The sequence below is a fragment of the Kogia breviceps genome, chromosome 13 (assembly GCF_026419965.1).
Source record: "Kogia breviceps isolate mKogBre1 chromosome 13, mKogBre1 haplotype 1, whole genome shotgun sequence".
In the NCBI taxonomy this organism is placed as follows: Eukaryota; Metazoa; Chordata; class Mammalia; order Artiodactyla; family Physeteridae; genus Kogia; species Kogia breviceps.
Window position 1 is genome coordinate 10,962,039 of NC_081322.1, and position 19,975 is coordinate 10,982,013.

Consider the following 19,975-nt stretch of genomic DNA (forward strand, 5'->3'; position numbering starts at 1 on the left):
TGGTTACCAAAGGGGAAGAGGGGGAAGGATAAATTAGGAGTTTGGGATTAACATATACACACTACTGTATATAAAAATAGTTAACCAACAAGGACCTAAACCTACTATATAGCACAGGGAACTATACTCAATATTTTGTGATAACATATAAGGGAAACGAATCTGAAAAAGAACATATATGTATAGCTGAATCACTTTGCTGTACACCTGAACCTAACACAGCATTGTAAATCAACTAGACTTCAATTTTTAAGAAAAAGAATAAAGGCAAAAAAGAAAAAAAAAAAAGAAATTCCATGTAATGTTAAGAAGGCAAGTCAAAATTTCTTTACCACTGATACTTTTAAAAAATCTTTATTGTTAATATTACGTTCTAAATAATTTTTTAAAAAATCATTAAAATAAAAAAAGGCAGGTTTTAAGGCTAAGAAACAATGTGTCTTCATAAAAAGGCATATGCGTACTGAGTTTGCTAGAATTTCTTGTTCTCGGCTTTCCTGCACCCAGAAGGAAACACTGTCCTGGGCTGGCTCGACAGAGCACAAGAAAAAAACTACGGGCGTCTAGTCCATGTTCACACACCAAACAGTTCAAAAACCTCTGAAGTAAGTAACCTTATGGATCGCAGGCAAGGCTGAAACAGTCCGAGTCCAACTTACTCATTCTAAACACCGTTTGCCTAGAGCAAGAGTTAGCAAACTTCAGACAGTGATTCTTACTTAGGCTTTGTGGGTCATAGACTATCTGCTGCAACTACTCAACTTGCTTTTTGCAGTGTGAAAGCGGCCACAGACAGCATGTAAGTAAACGGAGTGGCCGTCTCCAATCACACTTTATTTGCAAAAACAAGCTGCAGGCTTAGTTTGCCAACTCCTGGCCTAAAGATTTAGAGGCTTTCAAGTTAGAAACAATTCAAAATTGAAACTTTCCAAAAAGAAAATACACAGTGTAAAACCATGCTCTTAACACATACCGGAGCTGGCGGCAGGACAGTCGCGGGTAAGGGATTAGAAATCATCGGTCCAAAGATGTCCAGATCATCGTTCAAGGCCTGTCCCGTGGCTGTGTTCCCATTAGTCACTGGCACCTCGGCAGGGCCGTCTGAAAAGAACGTAGATTCTTGTCTTAAAGATTCTAGAATCTCTAAAATTACTTGAAACATGGCTTTATTCTAAAAATATATGGTTAAAAGTTCAAAAAGCTAACAACAAAATGTATGCCCTCCTTGTACCCCAGGCTCTCTCCTCTCTCCCAAAGAAACCATTCCCAGTTTTGTTCTTGAAGAAATATTCTTTACCCACCGGTTTCTAAGTATATATGCAAACCCCTTTTTAACAAACGGTATTATACTATTGCCATTATTCTGTGTCCTGATGCTTCTTACATGTAAGGTACTGTTCTGAGTACTCTACATATATTAACTCATTTAACCCCATACCCTTATGAGACCGGCACCACCACTGCAGTCACTGGCTACGCTGGGACGCGATACCATGTCCCTACGAAGGCTGCCTGCCTCTCCATAAATATGCACGTGTGTGTGTCTCCAATATTACTTCGTATCATGTTTACCTACCATGGAAATAAATTTTAATGATTTAAAATGTCTGGAATGTTAAATTTTAAAGTTACGTAAGGAAAAATACTGGACAGAAAGAAAACAAACATACACTATACACTGATTCCATAGGCAGTATCCACAACACACTGAAATAGGCCCTTTCTGTATTCAAGTGCGGCCACCTTCAGTGTTGGGTGCACCGAGCCGCCGGGCAGCGCCGACACCCCAGGTCAGCCTCCGGCTCACCCTCAGAGTTCTCATCTCCCCCTGACGTCAGTCCAGAACTCACAAGTGTCGGGTGGGGGGCCGGGTTGGGGGCAGTGCAGAGAGCTTGCAAGCACGGGGTTTCAGGGAGCAGGACAGCTCACACAGCTCAGTTTTCTGTGGTCACGACCCAAGGAACAGTTCAGAACATCACAACTCCAATCTCCGAGGACTTACATCCTAATCGAGCTCTCACTTTACAGCTTACAGCCTCACTTGATCCCTCTGATGAACCATACACTCCTCAAAGGCAAATGAGGCATCTTCTAAGACGTCTTCGACAAGGAGAGGGATGGACGTCTTGCACAGGGTAGATCCTCGGATACTGGACAGATTTAACAGAAGATCTACCACGTACTAGGTATTTCTATCACAACCCACAGAAACTCACAGATTTCTTCTCTTTCTTGAGGTATAACTATAGAAATTAGTATCTTTTATTTCCCTGTTTGAGCTTCAGTGAAACAAATTATCATTAATTGCAATGAATAAATGGTCACAGTAAAATATTCTTTACTACTTAATTTATAAATGTGTGTGTGAAACCCATGAAAGGTTAGTTTGGAAGAAACCAACTGCAAATATTTTTCAATAATTTTCCATGTTATAACATTATCAGAGCCATAAAAAAAATATACTCAGCACATACGTTTATGCGTTACACGTTATACCTCTATAAGCACTATGGACAATTTAAAGGTGAAGCAATAAAACAATGAGTAGATTATTACTAATTTATAATATACAGAATTTTAAGCTAACACACAACCATGGCATTAAAGAATTCAAATATGACTTATACATGAAAGTAATTTTTTTCCATTTCTAACTCATTCAAAGTGGCAACATTCATTCTGAAGTTAGACTTCTTTCAGGTACTATTTTATGTTTTCCAGCCCATTCCACGTTCCATTTACCTGATGTGTAGTACGTCAGGTAATATGAACCAGAAATAAAATATTTTAGAAGGACAGGGTATTCTAGATTAGAAACACAACTAAAGGAACATCTCTGTGCCATCCGCAACTCAGTAAAGAAGCTCATGTAACACTGCCATGTGAGTCAGTGGTCCTGCAGCTGCAGAGCTGAGGACAGGTGAATAACCTCATCAAACAGACATGTTCATTCTATCACATGAACATGGAAGCACTTTATTAGCAGAAAATACAACTGTATTTCATGCAACTTAAACTCACAAACAGAAGCACATGTCCTCCAAAATAAACCACAACCAAGAGGAACAAAAGTAAAAATGAGCGTAAGTAACTATTTCCAGTTTTTCAGTTAAAACTTTTTGCTGTTTCAAGTAATAGCAAACACTAACAATTAGGATAAGTTTATATTTAAAAAAACCTTAAACATGAGAAAACGCTATCATTAACTTATTATTATTACCACTATTATTGTTTTTGGTGAATTGGGGAATAAGGTATCAACCTATTTTTTGCCCCAGGACATGTCAATTAGCTTATACAACATCAGTGAGCTCAGGATGCACTGTGTGAGAACCAAGAGGCTCATCGACTACAGGCCAATAATGTATTTGTATTTATAAACTGAACATGCTTCAGAAATTTTAAGTCTGTTCAACGTAGTACAGTCTTTTAAGTCTGTTCAAAGTTCCCCAGTCTTTTCCCCACACGATCCCCTAATATGACGGATTGAAACTCCCATCAATTCTCCTTGTTACTAAAAAAGCTAAGCATTCACAGAATTGTCAAAAAACAAATCCTTAACTTACAGGAAAACGTCTCGCCCTTGCAAAATCAGTACACAAATTCCCAACAAGTTTTCCCCCTGGATTTCAATGTCTGCTAATTTGACTTACTACATTTGGCGTGATAAAACACATTCTCTACCAAGGACTGTTTCAATTCGTTTCAAAACTCGTGTTTTTTATTTTCAGTATTTAAAAAGGACAGGGGAAGGCTAGTAATCATTACCATCACTATAAAAATCAGCTGCTTCCTGGACTTTTTTTTTTTTTTTTTTTTTGCAGTACGCGGGCCTCTCACTGCTGTGGCCTCTCCCGTTGCGGAGCACAGGCTCCGGACACGCAGGCTCAGCGGCCATGGCTCACGGGCCCAGCCGCTCCGCAGCATGTGGGATCTTCCCAGACCAGGGCACGAACCCGTGTTCCCTGCGTCGGCAGGCGGACTCGCAACCACCACGCCACTAGGGAAGCCCTTCCTGGACTTTTTAAAAGAACATTTCCATGTTATCATTTCTGTCTCCATGGAGGATGAGAAGGCATCTCCTTCCATCACCCCCAGTTACAGAAACCGGGGCACAGAGAGATTAAAGACTCAATGTCGCTTCCCTAGTGAAGCAGCAAAACTTGTACTAGAACGAAGTCGTCTGAGCCCTGACTAGTGCATGCTCTTTTCTTTAAGCCACATTGCACAAAAGTCATGTAGTTACAGCTATAGATAAAGAAACCACTTAAAAGTCTGAACATTAAAAACCAACCCTTACATAGTTAATAATTATTAGTACAAAGTTAGAGAGGCAGTGGCGTCAACAGTTCAGAACACACTCCGCGCCAGCCTGTCTCCACACACACACACCCCCCCCCCCATCCTCCTGCCAGGCCCAGCATCTCCTCAGGATACAGTGAGGGGCCCGGCCGGTGCGGCCACAGAGGGGCACTTGGGCCGCGGGCGGGAGGGACACGGGCAGCCCCGTCACAACCACTGCAGCTCAACGCGGCCTCTCCATCAACGGTTCCCTAGCGGCACAGTCCTCTCCGATCAAATAGAAGCTCAGAAGCCACAAAAGCCATAGAATACCAAGATGTTAAAAGCAGTTTTTCAGATAAACATTTAAAAATTTAGAAAGAGTCATTCAAATTAAATGGTTTAAACAGTGTAAATGTTTACATTAGCACAATAATGTAAGAAAAATAATTAAATCCACATGGGCTACATTTTGAGTGTACAGACACCCAGACCAATGGAAACCTCCCCTTCCAGGGGCTGGGGAGCCCAGGGCCAGGCCACACAGCGCCTCCAGGGCGGGAGGGGCCGTCTGTGCAGACAGCGTGTCAGGACCCCCACGCACAGCACCTCCCGGTGCGCACGGGCTCGTCGCCCGGCTGCAGGGGCGGGGGAGCGGGGGGGCAGCCCCCCTCATCAACATGCAGAAACAGTCGCCAGTGGACAACAAACAATGCGAGTGCCCGAGTACAAGAACAGCCTGAGGCCAACGGCAGAAACTTCGCGGCAACGACACCAGAAAGAACGATAATGAAGCAATGAGCGAACAAGAAATTAGGACAATGCAGTAAAACAGGGAAGGAATTTCCATTTTAAAGGCAAGGCATCAAGCCTACAATTAGCTGCTTGTGGGCAACTATTTTCTTTCTACATTACCTTAAGATTTCAGACTAATGTTTGATCTGAAAACCGAGCTGGTAGATGACTGTTTTATACTGCACACGTACCAGAAATTCACAAGAAAAGCTTAAACGTTTTGAGCCAAAGAAAGAAAGTTGTTAAAAATCAGTGCTACATCTCACACGAACAGACCCAGCGCGCAGTTACTGGCCTACTTCACATCATGACACTGGCAGATGCTTAGAAAGAAGGTAGCATTTCAAATATCACAACGTCATGAAGGCCATTTCTATCATCTAGAAACCTTCCATGTAGCTGTCGATTCTATTAATCGTGGCTATACCAGAACTCACCTGACAGCAAAAATCCAAATGAGTAAAAGTAAACAAAGTACTTAAAACAACATTTAGTGTCTTCTTCTTGGCCCATTCCAAATGCCTTTGAATGATACCATGTATAAACTAAAAGGAAATAAGAATAGAACAGTTTGGATTTTTAATAACCCACTATTAATACTAACATTTTTAAGTTCTGTTGCCGGGTACTCTGATCAAGCTCTATATAAGTGTCTCAGTTTAACGCCCCCATCACCTCCAGAGATTTTGACACAGTAAGACTAGGATTTCAACAGAAGTCTGGTGGTACAGCTGGAAAACTCAACTGCTATAACCATTCTGAGCAGCCTTTCCTGGTTCCCCCAAACAGAAGCAGTGCCCCTACCCCGTCCAAGGTGAAAACAGTTCCCGGGGCAGCTGCCCCGCCTGCCAAGAAGAGGGCACAGAGGGTGGGGCTGGCTGCACCACCCAGCTGGGTCACTGTCCTGGGCCCCAGCTCCCTGCTGAGTGCACGAGGCCCCACCCCCTCCCCATGCGCCACCCCCCCCGGGGGGGGGGGCAGGCAGCCTCCCAACTCCTCCCTCCCAAATCCAGGGGCTGCAAGGTGGCAGCCTTCCCAGGTGCCTTACTACCAGTAATGTCACTTTTGGTTTTTGTCGGCGTGTGAACACACTGTGACGGGCACGCCCCACGTGCTCACACTTGCACCACACTGCCTAGGCCCTGTCCCCCCATCCTCTCTCAGAATGAGGGCGCAGCTGTCTCCTCAATCAGCGCTGGCACAGAGCAAATGCTCCACAAATACTGGTGCATTGAAATGTTTCAGAACACAGATCACCAGAGGGTTTCTTGGGGACAGCAGAGCCATGGGGAAAAACGACAGTCTGGGGGGCGATCCTCCTTCTGTCGGGAGAAGAAGGGAAATAATGACACTGGTTCTGAAAAGAACCAGTGGTCTGGTTACAAACCCCTCTTCGTCTCTGCCCTCTCCACTCCCCCACATCTGGCCCTCGCTGACCCTTCCTCCCTGGAAACCTCCCCCTCTGAGTCCACGTTCTCCTGGAAGACCCTGCAACCACTGCTGCCCATACCCCCGCCATCCCCCTGCCTCGTCTCACGGCCTCAGTGCCACACGACCGGCCAGCTCGGTAGCGCAACTGCATCCCAGCTGGAATCCCTACTCCAGGCGACCACGGCAGTGAAGCTGCACTTCTCTCTATCAGAACCCTGTCCTCTAGCACCACTCTGCTCACAGCTGGGAGCACCGCTGCAGCCACAGCCAAACACACCACACACCACACACACACACACACCCCACACACACCCCACACCACACACACACACACACACCACACACACACACCACACACACACCACACACACACCACACACACACACCACACCACACACACACCACACACACACACACACCCACACACCACACACACACACACACATCACACATACCACACACACACACCCCACACCCCACACATACACACCCCCCCCACACACACACACACATACACGCGACGGCTCATGACCCGTCGGTCGTCCGAAGCTGTCTGCTGCACAAGAAGCAGACAGGCTTTAAATCACAAGATACTTTACAAAGGGGAGGCACGAGGAGCTCGTGTATCTGGGGCCCGCTCGCCCTTCCCAGCTCCCGCTCCCGCTGAAGATGACCCCCAGGACACATGAGATTTTGCCTGATGTCAGTTTCCACAGCATGAAAAGGTCACCTGCCCCTCCTCTGCCTAGCAGCGGCAAGAAAAGTAACCTCTGAGTGGAGGGAAATAAAACGTAAACGGTGAGTTTGGGCATTATGCCAGGTTTCACGCTGAATTTTCATAACCATCTCTCTTCCACAATCCCACTCTTCCCCGAGCAACAGTCCTCTGTCTTCTCATTTCCCGACTGCACGTGGACGCATCCCCACTTGTACTACCAGACACAAATGGAGCCGTGTTCTCTCGTATTTACCGGAGTCCCATGAACTTGGCTGGTGCTCAGTAAATATTAATTGAATTCATCCTTTACTGGAATGTCAGAGGCATTAGCTGGTCATAATTTGCACAAATGATAAAAAATGTCAAAGAGCAGCATGAGATTGTGTGTATTACTAATGTAGCGTAAGGCAGAGAGGAACATGGTAAGTAAGTGGATGTTATGTTTTTCATTATTGCTCTTGACTGGCTGTGAACACTCAGCCTTGAGCACACCCTGGTTACAATGAAAGCTGCCAAATCTAATTCTTCACCTGTAACTAGTGAGGCGTCATCCTGAGAAGGAGCGAATCTGAAGTGGAAACAGCACTGATCAAAGAAAGACGCCTGCTTCCATGAGATGCAGTGATGCTCTCCTTAACGGCAAAACTCCTTCTTCTTAAAGCTTTGTACGTTTTCGTGTTACTCAAAGAGCCCTTTTCATTTTCTACTCAAGAAACCATTTAAAGCCTTTTCCTTAATAAAAATGTTACTTGGAATTCTTTTGTATTAAAACACACACTTGCCTTATGAAATGAAATAAACTCCCACGTGTGTTACCTTGTAAACTCAAGTCACAGACGTTCATTTGAAGCATATTAAAATTTTCAAGCTTCAAACTGTCTTCAAAAGCTTAAAAAAAGATGGCTGAGAGTCAAGTGGAATTATTTATTCTTAATTTTTACTGAACTATTTTTACTGCTAAGTAGGTGGCCTTTAGGTTAACCTGCTGAAATGACTGAGTAGCCTTAACAGTTGCTGTGAACCTCCTGCCCTGTTTACCCCTTCCTTCCCAAGCCCCTCCTGCCGCAGGTCCCCGCAAGCTGGGGGACTTCGGGGCAGGGGGTGCCCTGTGTACGGGTACGACAGCGCTGAGAGGGGTCCGCAGTGCCACCACCTCTCAGGGGACACACACGCTGACCGAGAGCGTCTGAAACTGCTGAGAAGCGGTTTCAGAAGTAAATCTCATAGAACTGATTGCTCTTTAAAAATTATATAAATATACAGCTTTCGTATGTATATAAGATATATATCTCAAACACTTCTGTACCACTTTACGGCCTCAAGAGACAAGAACTCTGCAAGTATGAAGCCAGACCGTATAGGGCAGGTCAGCTCTCTCCGCAGCCACCGCTCTCCCCGGCACCTCCCGCCCCCGACAAGTCCCCACAGAGACATGTGCTCCCCCCTCTGTGCACAGTACCGTGCTGCCTATGTCACACTATCCACTCGTTTACACTCTGGCCAATAACCACGGAGAGGCTCTTGCGTTCACTTCCCGGTGAAGACGCCAGAGCCCAGGCCCAGCCCGCCTCTAACTCCAGGGCTCCCCTGTGCCATGATGCTGCCAGCTGTCCCCTGGACAAATGGGCCTAATGTCTGTCTTATGTGACACAGTGTTAGCTGGCAGTCTCGGAATTTCATTTCCTATCAGAGCTCAACACAGTGTAACAGTTAAGAACACGGGTCAGCTTCTGTAATCTACCAACGGTGTGACTTTGGGCAACTTACTTAACCTCTCTGTGCCTCAGTTTCTTCATTCGTAAAATGAAAGCAACGCTAGTTCACCAATTTCAGGGCTGTTGCAAAGATCCAATGACTAAATGTCTGTAAAAATCAAAACAGTGGCTGGCACATGGCAGACACTATTTCAGTGTTTCTTAAAGTAACAAGATGACAATTTAATTACTACTTGAGTCAAACATCTTGCTGCGGTTCACCTACGAGCCGAGACTGGACTGTGAAGTCAGGGAGACCTGGGTTTGAACCCGGTTCTGTTGTCCAGAAGCCGAGCCTTGGAAACCAACTTCTGTCAGCTTCAGTGTCCTTGTCTGTTTAAAAAAAAAAAAAGAAGGGGGGGCGGGAGAAGGAAAAGGGGCAAAGGTGTGTGCGTGCCGTGTGTGTGTGTGTGTGTGTGTGTGTGCGCGCGCGTGTGTGTACAGTACGCTCCTCGTTGAAGGGCCGTCGCAGGCTGACACACACCTGGGCCAGGTGCTGCACAGAGGCTTCCTGCCGGCAGAGCCGTCTCCACTGCAGAGGCCTCGCCCGTCCTGGAGAGAGGCCACGGAATTCAATCCTGGCCCGGCGGGTCCCTGAGAACTCTGCTGGGGGATCTTCTGGGAGACTCTGAGAAAAGCAACCGCTGCAGGGAAACCACCAAAGTTTGGACGTGGTCCTGAGGCCGGGGAGCTGGGGCCTGAGCTTAGAGCCAGGGCTCCGTGGGGGACGGGACAGGGGGCAGGAAAGAGGAGCCCGGCTCCCAACCTCAGCGGCCCCCGTGCCGCCCCCCCAAACTGCTCGCCCGCTACGATCCTCAGACGCCGCCCGTCTCAGCCACGCTCAGGCGCTCAGCCACCTGCAGTCACAAGGCGCCGCATCCACAGCCGTGTTCGCTCCTTCAACACCTGAGCGTCGCCCGCCTGCTTCCTGCCGCCGGCACGGTCCCCGGAGGCCCGCGAAGATGCCCTCTTGCTCTCGGCCCAGGTCTGGCAGGGCCGCGCCCTCGTCCCCGGGTTGCAGTGCTGGTTCTTCCACTGGCCCGCCTGTCGCCCTCGGCTGCCTCCCAGCCCGAACTTGGGGCCACGCGGGGAGCTGCCGGCCACCGCGTCTCCCCCAGCGACGCAGGCCCCACCTGCCTGCTCTCCCTCCACAGGTGTGATCACACAAAACTACCACCAATTCCCGAGACCACCTTTTTGAAAGGGTAATAACAGTCTATAATCGTTCGCAGACCATACTCTTGGCAGCAGAAAAAATAAATAAACATTTTTATCGGGTTTTAAGCTGTAGTTGAAAAGCCTAACAGACTACAAAATTACTTTGGGCACTCACGCTAGACAGACCGGCCCTCTTCCTCCCTCCCTGGAAAGCAGGGGTGGCACACAACTACCCCGACCCCCGGATCCACCGAGTATACAGCGCCGGGCCGCACGCGGGTCCAGGGCTGGGCCACGGCTGGCATTCGTTCAGTCCGCCCAGTCACAAGCTTGCTTCACTTTACAGCGTATGACCTTTGAAAAACAGACATCTCCCTGCAGGAATTTTCTGCTTTAAAGGTAACCAGAGTGTTTTCTGTGGGTGTTTTATCCTTTAGTTTGTTTCTGTCCAGAAAATCTTATAAAAACAAAAAACTTTAGAGGGAAAAAAAGTAATATATTCCCTCTCATTATATAAAACTGGAATATATATTACTAGATAATTAAGCTGGTTATTTACTAAAAACCACGTTTAACTAGCATTGTCAACCCACATGAACTTGGCTACTGTGATAAGCTAATGCTTTTATTTCCTGAAACACAGGCATGAAGTGAAGACTTTAAAACTTGCCCTAAGCTGTACTGTATGTTCCTTTGAGCTTTTTAATTAAGAAAAAACTGAGGACGCCTCTATCTAAATACATCTCTATAGTTCAGTATGATTTTCATCACCGAGCTCACACTCGACTCTCTGTGAGCTCTTCCGAGGTCCCCGACACACACACACACACACACACACACACACACACCCGAGGTCCCCGACACACACCCAAGGTCCCCGACACACACACACACACACACACACACACACACACACACACACACACACGCTGCCCCGTGCCCAACGGGCCTGTGGTCAAAGCCTGCTGAGCAGGGAGCAGGCGGCCAGCGGTGAGCACACGGAACGAGGGCTGAGGACGGACACGCGCGGAGGGCTCCCCACCTCTGGGGAGACTGAGCTGAAGCCTGCAGTTTACGAGGCTGCTCAAGCCTTACACTCAGCGCCCGTGCTCACCTCTGAAGACTCTAATCTCAGATGGGAGAAAAAAAAAAGCCTGGGGGATTGTCCCAACCAAGTGCTAAGCAGTCTGTCAGTTTTTATCATGTGAAAACTAAGTCCTAATCACCAAAGGACGGACAGGTGTAGGGGCGCGGCAAGCACCACCCCACAGGCCCTGGAAGCCAGTTTCAATTCTCTTCTCACACAGCCGGGACATATCCTAGGCAAGCGGGTCTGTGTCTGGGGCATCCAGGGCTTGTTCATTCTGGGCCTCAGTCAAGAGGGGCCCTAAGATCTTGGTTATTTCCTAGTTCAGAGGGCAGGTAATAACCAAGTAGCTGACCCCACTTCTGATATCAGACAGTAAAGCACTGAATAAATAGTACTTCTACAAGCTTCCAATGTGAGTTAACACCCAAAGACGAAGTCACCCTTGGAGGTACGATCAGGAGCACATCTTCAAGTCCAGCAGAGCTCAGCCTCGGTCACCGCCCACACACTCGTGTACACTACGTGCCCATCACAGGGCAGCGCTGAGGAAGGCCTGCAAAGCTAAAAACATTTGGCCCTTTTCAGAAAAAATTTTGCTGACCCTTGCTGCTAAAAAGTATACAGACAGGGCTTCCCTGGTGGTGCAGTGGTTGAGAGTCCGCATGCCGATGCAGGGGACACGGGTTCGTGCCCCGGTCCGGGAAGATCCCATGTGCCGCGGAGTGGCTGGGCCCGTGAGCCGTGGCTGCTGAGCCTGCGTGTCCGGAGCCTGTGCTCCGCAACGGGAGAGGCCCCAACAGTGAGAGGCCCGCGTACCGCAAAAAAAAAAAAAAAAAAAAAAAGTATACAGACAGCATTTTATGTTTGACCTTGGGATGGGGAGTAGATCTGGAAAAGTGAGCCGTTTAAAGGGAAGTTCGAATTTCTAAAAAATGATCTTGACTCTTACGCTACAGGAGTCTACTAAATGTGATCCTGAATGCCCACAGTAACCCTGGGATTCCTGGCCCGCCGTGGCTGTGAAACTGAACTAACCCTGTGGGGATTCTCTCTGTATTTTCTGCAAATGTTTTCAGTTTACGCCTGTTCTGGTCTCATTCACATGGGGATACGCCATCTTTTCTGCACGACCATAAATCAGACTGCAAGGCACCTGCCCCTCCTCCCCACCGTGTCTCACTTTGCAGGGGAAAACCAGAGCGCCGCGCTCACCTCGGGCAGCAGAAACAGTCTGCTGCCCGAGGGAGACACCAACAATCAATCGTTGTTTAGGCGTGCTGTCCTCTGCAAGTCTGAAGATACCTTCTGAAGGAACTTAGGTTACTGACTACCAGCAGGAGGGAAGAGCTGTGGCTGTAATGTGCTCTGGGTAAGGCTCCCGGTCTCCTGCCACTAAGACTCCACCGGCACAACCCCCGATCCCTCTTCCTGACCCCATCGCCCGCCCTGCCACCTCTGGAGCTGTTCCAGCGCATGATCCAGAACTGTCTATCACCCACAAACCCCTCTCCACGCCCTTAACCTCTCCCTCAAACACTCCCGCTCCTTCCTGCCCTAAGCGGCCCTTGGTTCTCCCCTAAGGATACGGGTTCCTGACGCTCTCCCCCATCTAAAAAGACAGCAGTGGTACCGCACCAGCGCGGCTGACTCCTCCAGACGCTGACACCAGAAGAGGGGTGCTGCCGTCCCCAAACCCTAAAACCCAGGGACTCTGAGACTGGGCGGTGGAAGGCAGGGACACGCTGACGGGAGCTCGACAAACGGAGATACCGTGTGACGATGAACGGCTGGAAGGCAGAGACGCCCGCGCTGGCCCACAAGCTGAGAGCAAGAGGAACAAGCGTTTGCCGAGGTCACGGGTCGAGCTCCAGGCTTGCGACCACGCGGCACCACCGCGCCACGGGCTGGGCACCCGAGGCCAGTCCCGCCCCCTGTCTCCTGGGGACCGTCCGGCAGGCCCGCCTGTCCCACAGGGTCACTCCCCAAGGGAGACACCCTGCAACTTCCACCGGGCAGCAAACCCCACTGGCTCTCTCTCTCAAACCAGGCCCAGAACCGGCTACTTCTCGCAACTCCCGTGGCCACCACCCCCTCCCACCTGCGTCACCGGCCTGCAGCCTCGCCTTGCTATCCTATTCTCAACAGGGTAGCCATAAGGGCTCCTGAAAAACCCAAGTCGGATGAGGTACTTCTTTGCTTGAATCCTCCAACGCATTTCCAGGACACTCAGAGTAGCAGCCGAAGTCAGGTCACAGGGTCACTCGCAACCAGCCACGCTAGTGGCCCTCCTCCCGGTCCTGCCCACTCCTGGCGGGGCTGCCGCAGGGCCACTGCACCTGCCCTGGCCCCTCTGCACGGCCAGGGAGCCCCAGCCTCCTCAGGCCTTCCTTCTGACGGTAACTCAGGGGGCCCCCCCAACCCTACTTAATATCACACGGCTGCTTTTGTTCTCTTTTAGCTACAGCACTCAGCAAACATGACCCACGATGTATTTTACTTAACTATCTCTTCACTGTTTCCCCGGACAGGAGTCAGGTACTTTCGTCTGTCTTCTCTCACAGCTCTCTCCCCAGTGCCTACAACGGCGCCCGGACACACGGCAGACACTTCAGGAGGAGCTGCGGGGTCAGTGAGCGAGTCTGTAGGGTAAGGGCCAGGCCTGGCTCAGCTCTTAACGTTTCTTAAGTTATGGACTGATAACCAGGCACTCACCGCCGGAAAGGAAATGCTGCCGCCAAGACAAAGGCGCGTGGAGCCCTAGTAGGATCTTTCCGTACTGTAGCAGTAAGTCTTTTTTCTCATTTATAGCAAAGGAAATAAAATACAGAAATTATAGGAACTAGTATTCAACACAATTATATTTAGAGCCCCTGGACTGAGCTCTATTTTTATATTTCTGATATACCACTTATTTTCACCACCATAGAAGATGTTTATCTATAGGGAGTATATCTGCATGATACACCAGTTTCCTAAGTAAGACAAAAACATTCAGCTGTAATTCTTAAGACAGAAAATAATTTTCTCAATAAGAACAAAGATCAATTTTTAGAAAAGCAGTGTATGAAGGTCGACTCTACCTTCCAACTATCTTTCACTGTTTTCCTGTTATTAATCTTTCCCTAAACTAAAAAAAATTTCTAAATTAATTACTGCTGAAGTCTCAGACATTACTAAAAATAACCACTTATCAAGCTATTTTAAAAGGAAGAGGAGAAAAATGTAAAAAGAGCTGACAGTATTTATAGATAAGGACAGTACAAGCACTCCTTGAATGGAAGTCTGTTTACTCACCAGGCAGACAACATTTATCTGTCAGCCACGAGAATAAACATGACATTAAAATGAGCACAGACATTCTTAGTGTCATCAGACACATAACATGAATCTAGCCACTAGATCTAGGTATAAAGCATGTTGCTTCAGCTAACCAAAATTAAAGTGTCCTTTAAAATAGCACGTTATAAGGCTACACCATAATTATTTTGCTAAGGGACCCCCTTCCAACAAAACTAAATAAAGAAAAGGCGTGTGGGGAGACGGACAATCTACTCTTCATTTCAAATGCTGAGATGTCACAGTCCACCAAGCCTTTGAAGAGTACTTTGATATCCTCTCTCCCCAAGGAACTCATTTCTTGTATTTCCATGAAGGCACTGCTGACAGACACCAGCTCCCTCGTTAAAGATTTCCCTTTTGGTGGGAACTCAAAAAACTAATCATATCGCTTTCAAATTCAATTAACAGGTATCTTTTGGCACACTGACAATAAAGCTATTATATTCGTTTCAAGTAAATGTTTCCATTATTTTGTAACTCTAATTAATGATGACTTGTATTTTTTATTACTTACCGAGTCCTAAAAGGTCAACAGTGAGCTCTGCAGCGTTTTTAGGGCTGGTACTTTTTTTAGGCTCCAATTGCTGATCTTCTTTCTTCTGTAGCTTTAAAGTAAATAATCAGATTTATTATTTTTTTCAAATAAACTGAACAAGACTTTTAAGCCCCAATTAGGCATAGTTCTGATAAATTTAGTGTAATGTAGCCTATGAAGAAGCATAGTGTGATAAAGCCTGGAGCATTTATAATCATAAACTTAAACACAATCATTGAACTTGAACTGATAAACCGGACACATGAGGCCCCCAAATAGTGAACGCAGAAATTCAATCTCCATGTAACTGTTCCTAAGCATGTAGATCCTCCACACGAACACCGCACCCGTCACAGTATTACACCCGCTCGCTCCTGCTGCCGGGCAGGCCCCGGGGTCCTCGCGAGCAGAGCAGAGGCCGCGGGCACTAACGGGTCTGATGTGCAGGCAGACCTCGTTTTACTGCTCTCCCCTTTGCTGTGCTTCACACGTTTCACGCTGCTTACAAATCGAAACTCGGTGGCGACCTGAGTGGAGCATTCTTCCAACAGCATTTGCTCACTTTTGTTTCTGTGTCACATTTGGCAATTCTCACAATATTTCAAACTTTTCATATTTGCTACAGTGATCAGTGATCTTTGCTGTTACTCTGTAATTGTTATGGGGGAGCCACGAAACACACCCATAAAAGACTGCAAACTTAATCAATAAATGTTGTTGTGTTCTGACTGCTCCGTCCAGCGGCCATTCCTACATCTCCCTCCCTCTCCCTGGGCCTCCCTAGTCCCTGAGACACAATACAGAAATTGGGCCAATGAGTAACCCTACAGGGGTCTCTCTAAGTGTTCAAGAAAAGGAACAGTCGCATGTCCCTCACTTTAAATCAAAAGCTAGAAATGATTAAGCTTAGTGAGGAAGGCACGTTAAAAGGCCAGACTGGCCAAAAGTAGGCTTTCTGCACCAAACAGCCAAGTTGTGAAGGCAGAACAAAAGTTCTTGAAGGAAGTTAAAAGCGAACAGTCTTAGTGCTGATATGGAGAAAGTTTCAATGATCTGGAGAGAAGATCAAACCAGCCACAACATTCCCTTAAGCCAAAGTCTAATCCAGAGCAAAGCCTGACCTCCTCCCTTCAATTCTCTGAAGGCTGAGACAGGTGAGGAAGCTGCAGAAGGAAAGTCTGAAGCTGGCCAAGACTGGTCCATGAGTTGTAAGGAAAGGAGCCGTCTCCATAACAACAAAGTGCAAGGGGAAGCAGCAGCAAGTTATCCAGAAGATCTGGCTAAGACAATCTGTGAAGGTGGCTGCACTAAACAACAGATTTTCATGCAGACGAAACAGCCTTCTACTGGAAGAAGACGCCATCTAGGACTTTCATAGCTAGAGAGGAGAAGTCACTGCGAGGCTGTAAAGCTTCAAAGGGCAGGCTGACTCTCCTGTTAGGAGCTAATGCAGCTGGCGACTTTAAGTGGAAGCCAATGCTCATCTACCGTTCCAAAAATCCTAGGGCCCTTAAGAATTATCCTCAATCTATGCTGCCTGTGCTCTATACATGGAACAGAAAGCCTGCATGACAGCACATCTGTTTACAACATGGTTTACTGAATGTTTTAAGCCATGTACTGCTCAGAAAACAAGTTTCCTTTCAAAAGGTGACTGCTCGTTGACAATGCGCCTGGTCACCCCAGAGCTCGGGTGCAGATGGACAACGAGATTCATGTTGTTTTCATGCCTGGTAATAGAACATCCATTCTGCAGCCCACGGATCAAGGAGTCATTTCCACTCCCAAGTCTTATGATTTAAGAAATACATTTTGGGGCTTCCCCGGTGGCGCAGTGGTTGAGAGTCCGCCTGCTGATGCAGGGGACGCGGGGTCTTGCCCCGGTCCGGGAAGATCCCACGTGCCGCGGAGTGTCTGGGCCCGTGAGATAGTGATTCCTCTGATGGATCTGAGCAAAGTCGTTTGAAAACCTGGAAAGGATTCATCATTCTAGGTGCCATCAAGAACATTCGTGATTCATGGGAAGAGGTCCAAACATCAACATTAACAGGAGTTTGGAAGGAGATGATTCCAACCCTCATGGATGGCTTGGAGGGGGGTTCAAGACTTCATGGAGGAAGGAACTGCAGATGTGGTGAAAACAGCATGAGAACTAAAATTAGAAGTGGAGCCTGAAGATGTATGGTGTTGGCCAAAACGTTCATTCAGTTTTTTCCGTAAGATGTCTCTAGTAGGACTCAGTTGTCTTTAACTTCATTTGAAACAATTTTGTTAGACTGTATGTGACAGCTGTCATATCAGCGTGCATTTTTTAAAAAGACATCAAAGATGTCAAATTTTAAATTATGCTTTATTATTTCAAGAAAGGTAAAAATGCAACTGAAACACAAAAAAAGATCTGTGCAGTGTATGGAGAAGGTGCTGTGACTGATCCAACGTGTCAAAGGTGGTTTGAGAAGTTTCGTGCTGGAGATTTCTCGCTGGACGATGCTCCACGGTCGGGTTGACCAGTTGAAGTTGACAGCGATCAAATGGAGACATTAATTGTGAGCAACCGACATTACGCCACGCGGGAGACAGCGGACATACTCCAAATATCCAAATCAAGCGCTGAAAATCACGTGCACCAGCTTGGTTATGTTCATCACTTTGATGCTTGGGTTCCACGTAAGTTAATGGAAGAAAAGCTTCTTGACCATATTTCCGCATGCCATTCCCTACCGAAACGTAATGAAAATGTTCCATTTTTTAAACAAATTGTGATGGGCAATAAAAAGTGGATACTGTACAATCATGTGGAACGGAAGAGAGTGTGGGTCAAGGGAAATGAACCACCGCCAAGCACATCAAAGGCCGGTCTTCATCCAAAGAAGGTGATGCTGTGTATATGGTGGGATTGGAAAGGAGTCCTCTATTATGAGCTCCTTCCGGAAAACCAAACCATTAATTCCAACAAGTACTGCTCCCAATTAGACCAAGTGAAAGCAGCACTCAACGAAATGCATCCAGATTTAGTCAACAGAAAATGTACAATCTTCTATCAGGATAACACAAGACCGCATATTTCTTTTATGACCAGGCAAAAACTGTTACAGCTTGACTGGGAAGTTCTGATCCCCCACTGCCGTAGTCACCAGACACTGAACCTTCGGATTTCCAGTTATTTCGGTCTTTACAAAATTATCTTAATGGAAAAAATTTCAATCCCCTGGAAGACTGTAAAAGGCACCTGGACCAGTTCTTTGCTCAAAACGATAAAAAGTTTTGGGAAGACGGAATTATGAAGTTGCCTGAAAAATGGCAGAAGGTAGTGGAACAAAAGGGTGACTATGCTGTTCATTAAAGTTCTTGGTGAAAATGAAAAATGTGCCCTTTATTTTTACTTAAAAACCGAAGGCACTTTTTGGCCAACCCAATAACTAAATTGCTGCAGTCTCAGGATAAAACTCTCACAGATGAGGAGTTGCTTCTTACAGAGAAGCAAAGAAAAGTGTTTCTTGGGATGGAATCTACTCCTGGTGAGGATGTTGTGAAGATAATTGGATGACAACAAAGGATTCAGAATATGACATAAACTTAGTTGATAAAGCAGCACAAAGGTTTGAGAGAAACAACTCCAATTCTGAAAAAAATTCTACCGTGGGTAAAATGCTATCGAACAGCATCATATGCAACAGAGAAACCGTTCCCGAAAGGAAGCGTCAATCCACGCGGCAAACATCATCACTGCCTCACTTTAAGAAACTGCCGCAGCCGCCCCACCTTCGGCAGCCAGCGCCCTGATCAGCCACCAGCACGGGGCAGGACCCTCCACCTGCAAAAAGACTACGGCCTGCTGAAGGCCCCGATGATGGTTAGCTTTCTTTTGGCAATAAAGTATTTTTAAATTAAGGTATAGGGCTACCCTGGTGGCGCAATGGTTGAGAATCCGCCTGCCGATGCAGGGGACGCGGGTTCGTGCCCTGACCCAGGAGGATCCCACGTGCCGCGGAGCGGCTGGGCCCGTTGTGAGCCATGGCCGCTGAGCCTGCACGTCCGGAGCCTGTGCTCCGCAACAGTGAGAGGCCCGCGTACCACAAAAAAAAAAAAAAAACCTTCCACAGTTTGGCTAAATACTTTCCAGTATTATAAAGGTGGTTTTATCTTTTTTCCCTATTAAAAAAAAAATTTCTCTACGGTGGGTTATTAAACGTGTCAGTTGGAGAGAAAAGTACCCTGAGCACCAAGCTGTTTATATACCCCCTGCAGGCTCAGTGGTTGTGTTACGTGTTTAACCACGCGTGTCGCCTCTGTTCATTCAACACTCACCCTGTCTAGGAAAGTGACCTGACAGCGAGCCGTCTGCAGTACAGGCAAAGTCGACAGCCAGGAACTAAACTCTTCTCCTGTCCGAACTTGCAATGACCCTTCCCTCAGCTCCCTCCACTCCCCTAGACTGTGTCAGCTTCACGTGCAACCTCCCCACCAGCACCGGCACGTCATAGAGAGGATCATTTCTGCCACCATCATTCTCCACAAAGAACGCTGACTCCACCGAGAGTCATTCTTTCGATAATTAAGCCATCACATACATGCTTGGCAGTGTCCAAGGCACTGACATTCTACAGTTTGCATTTTGGGGATGGGGGGAGGAGGTGCAGAGGGGAGAAACCGACCATGAAAAGAACGACCACAAATAAAACAGCAGACGGTGTTAAGTGCCCTAGGGTAAGGTAAAAAAAGGGCATCATAATCAAGAATGACTCAGGACTACTTTGAATTAGGCGTTCAGGGTAGCCCTCCGCCTAAGGTGTTGTTTAAAGTAAAATCTGAACGACAGGAAGAAAGTGCCCCTGAAAAGATCAGGAAAAGCAACTAAATACACGTGACTAGAC

The 19,975-nt window shown here is 47.2% G+C and overlaps 1 protein-coding gene across 8 annotated transcripts in view; it reads right to left on the reverse strand.

Annotated features, from left to right (window-relative positions):
• SMAP1 (small ArfGAP 1) overlaps window positions 1-19,975 on the reverse strand; it is a 220,853-nt gene that overhangs the window by 10,016 nt on the left and 190,862 nt on the right. For all 8 annotated transcript variants that reach the window (XM_067011371.1, XM_067011370.1, XM_067011368.1 and 5 more), the window contains 2 exons: window positions 15,081-15,171; window positions 974-1,101 (listed from right to left, as the gene is read on the reverse strand). In XM_067011371.1, the coding sequence (XP_066867472.1) occupies window positions 974-1,101; window positions 15,081-15,171 (219 nt within the window). The remainder of the gene's footprint in view (window positions 1-973; window positions 1,102-15,080; window positions 15,172-19,975) is intronic.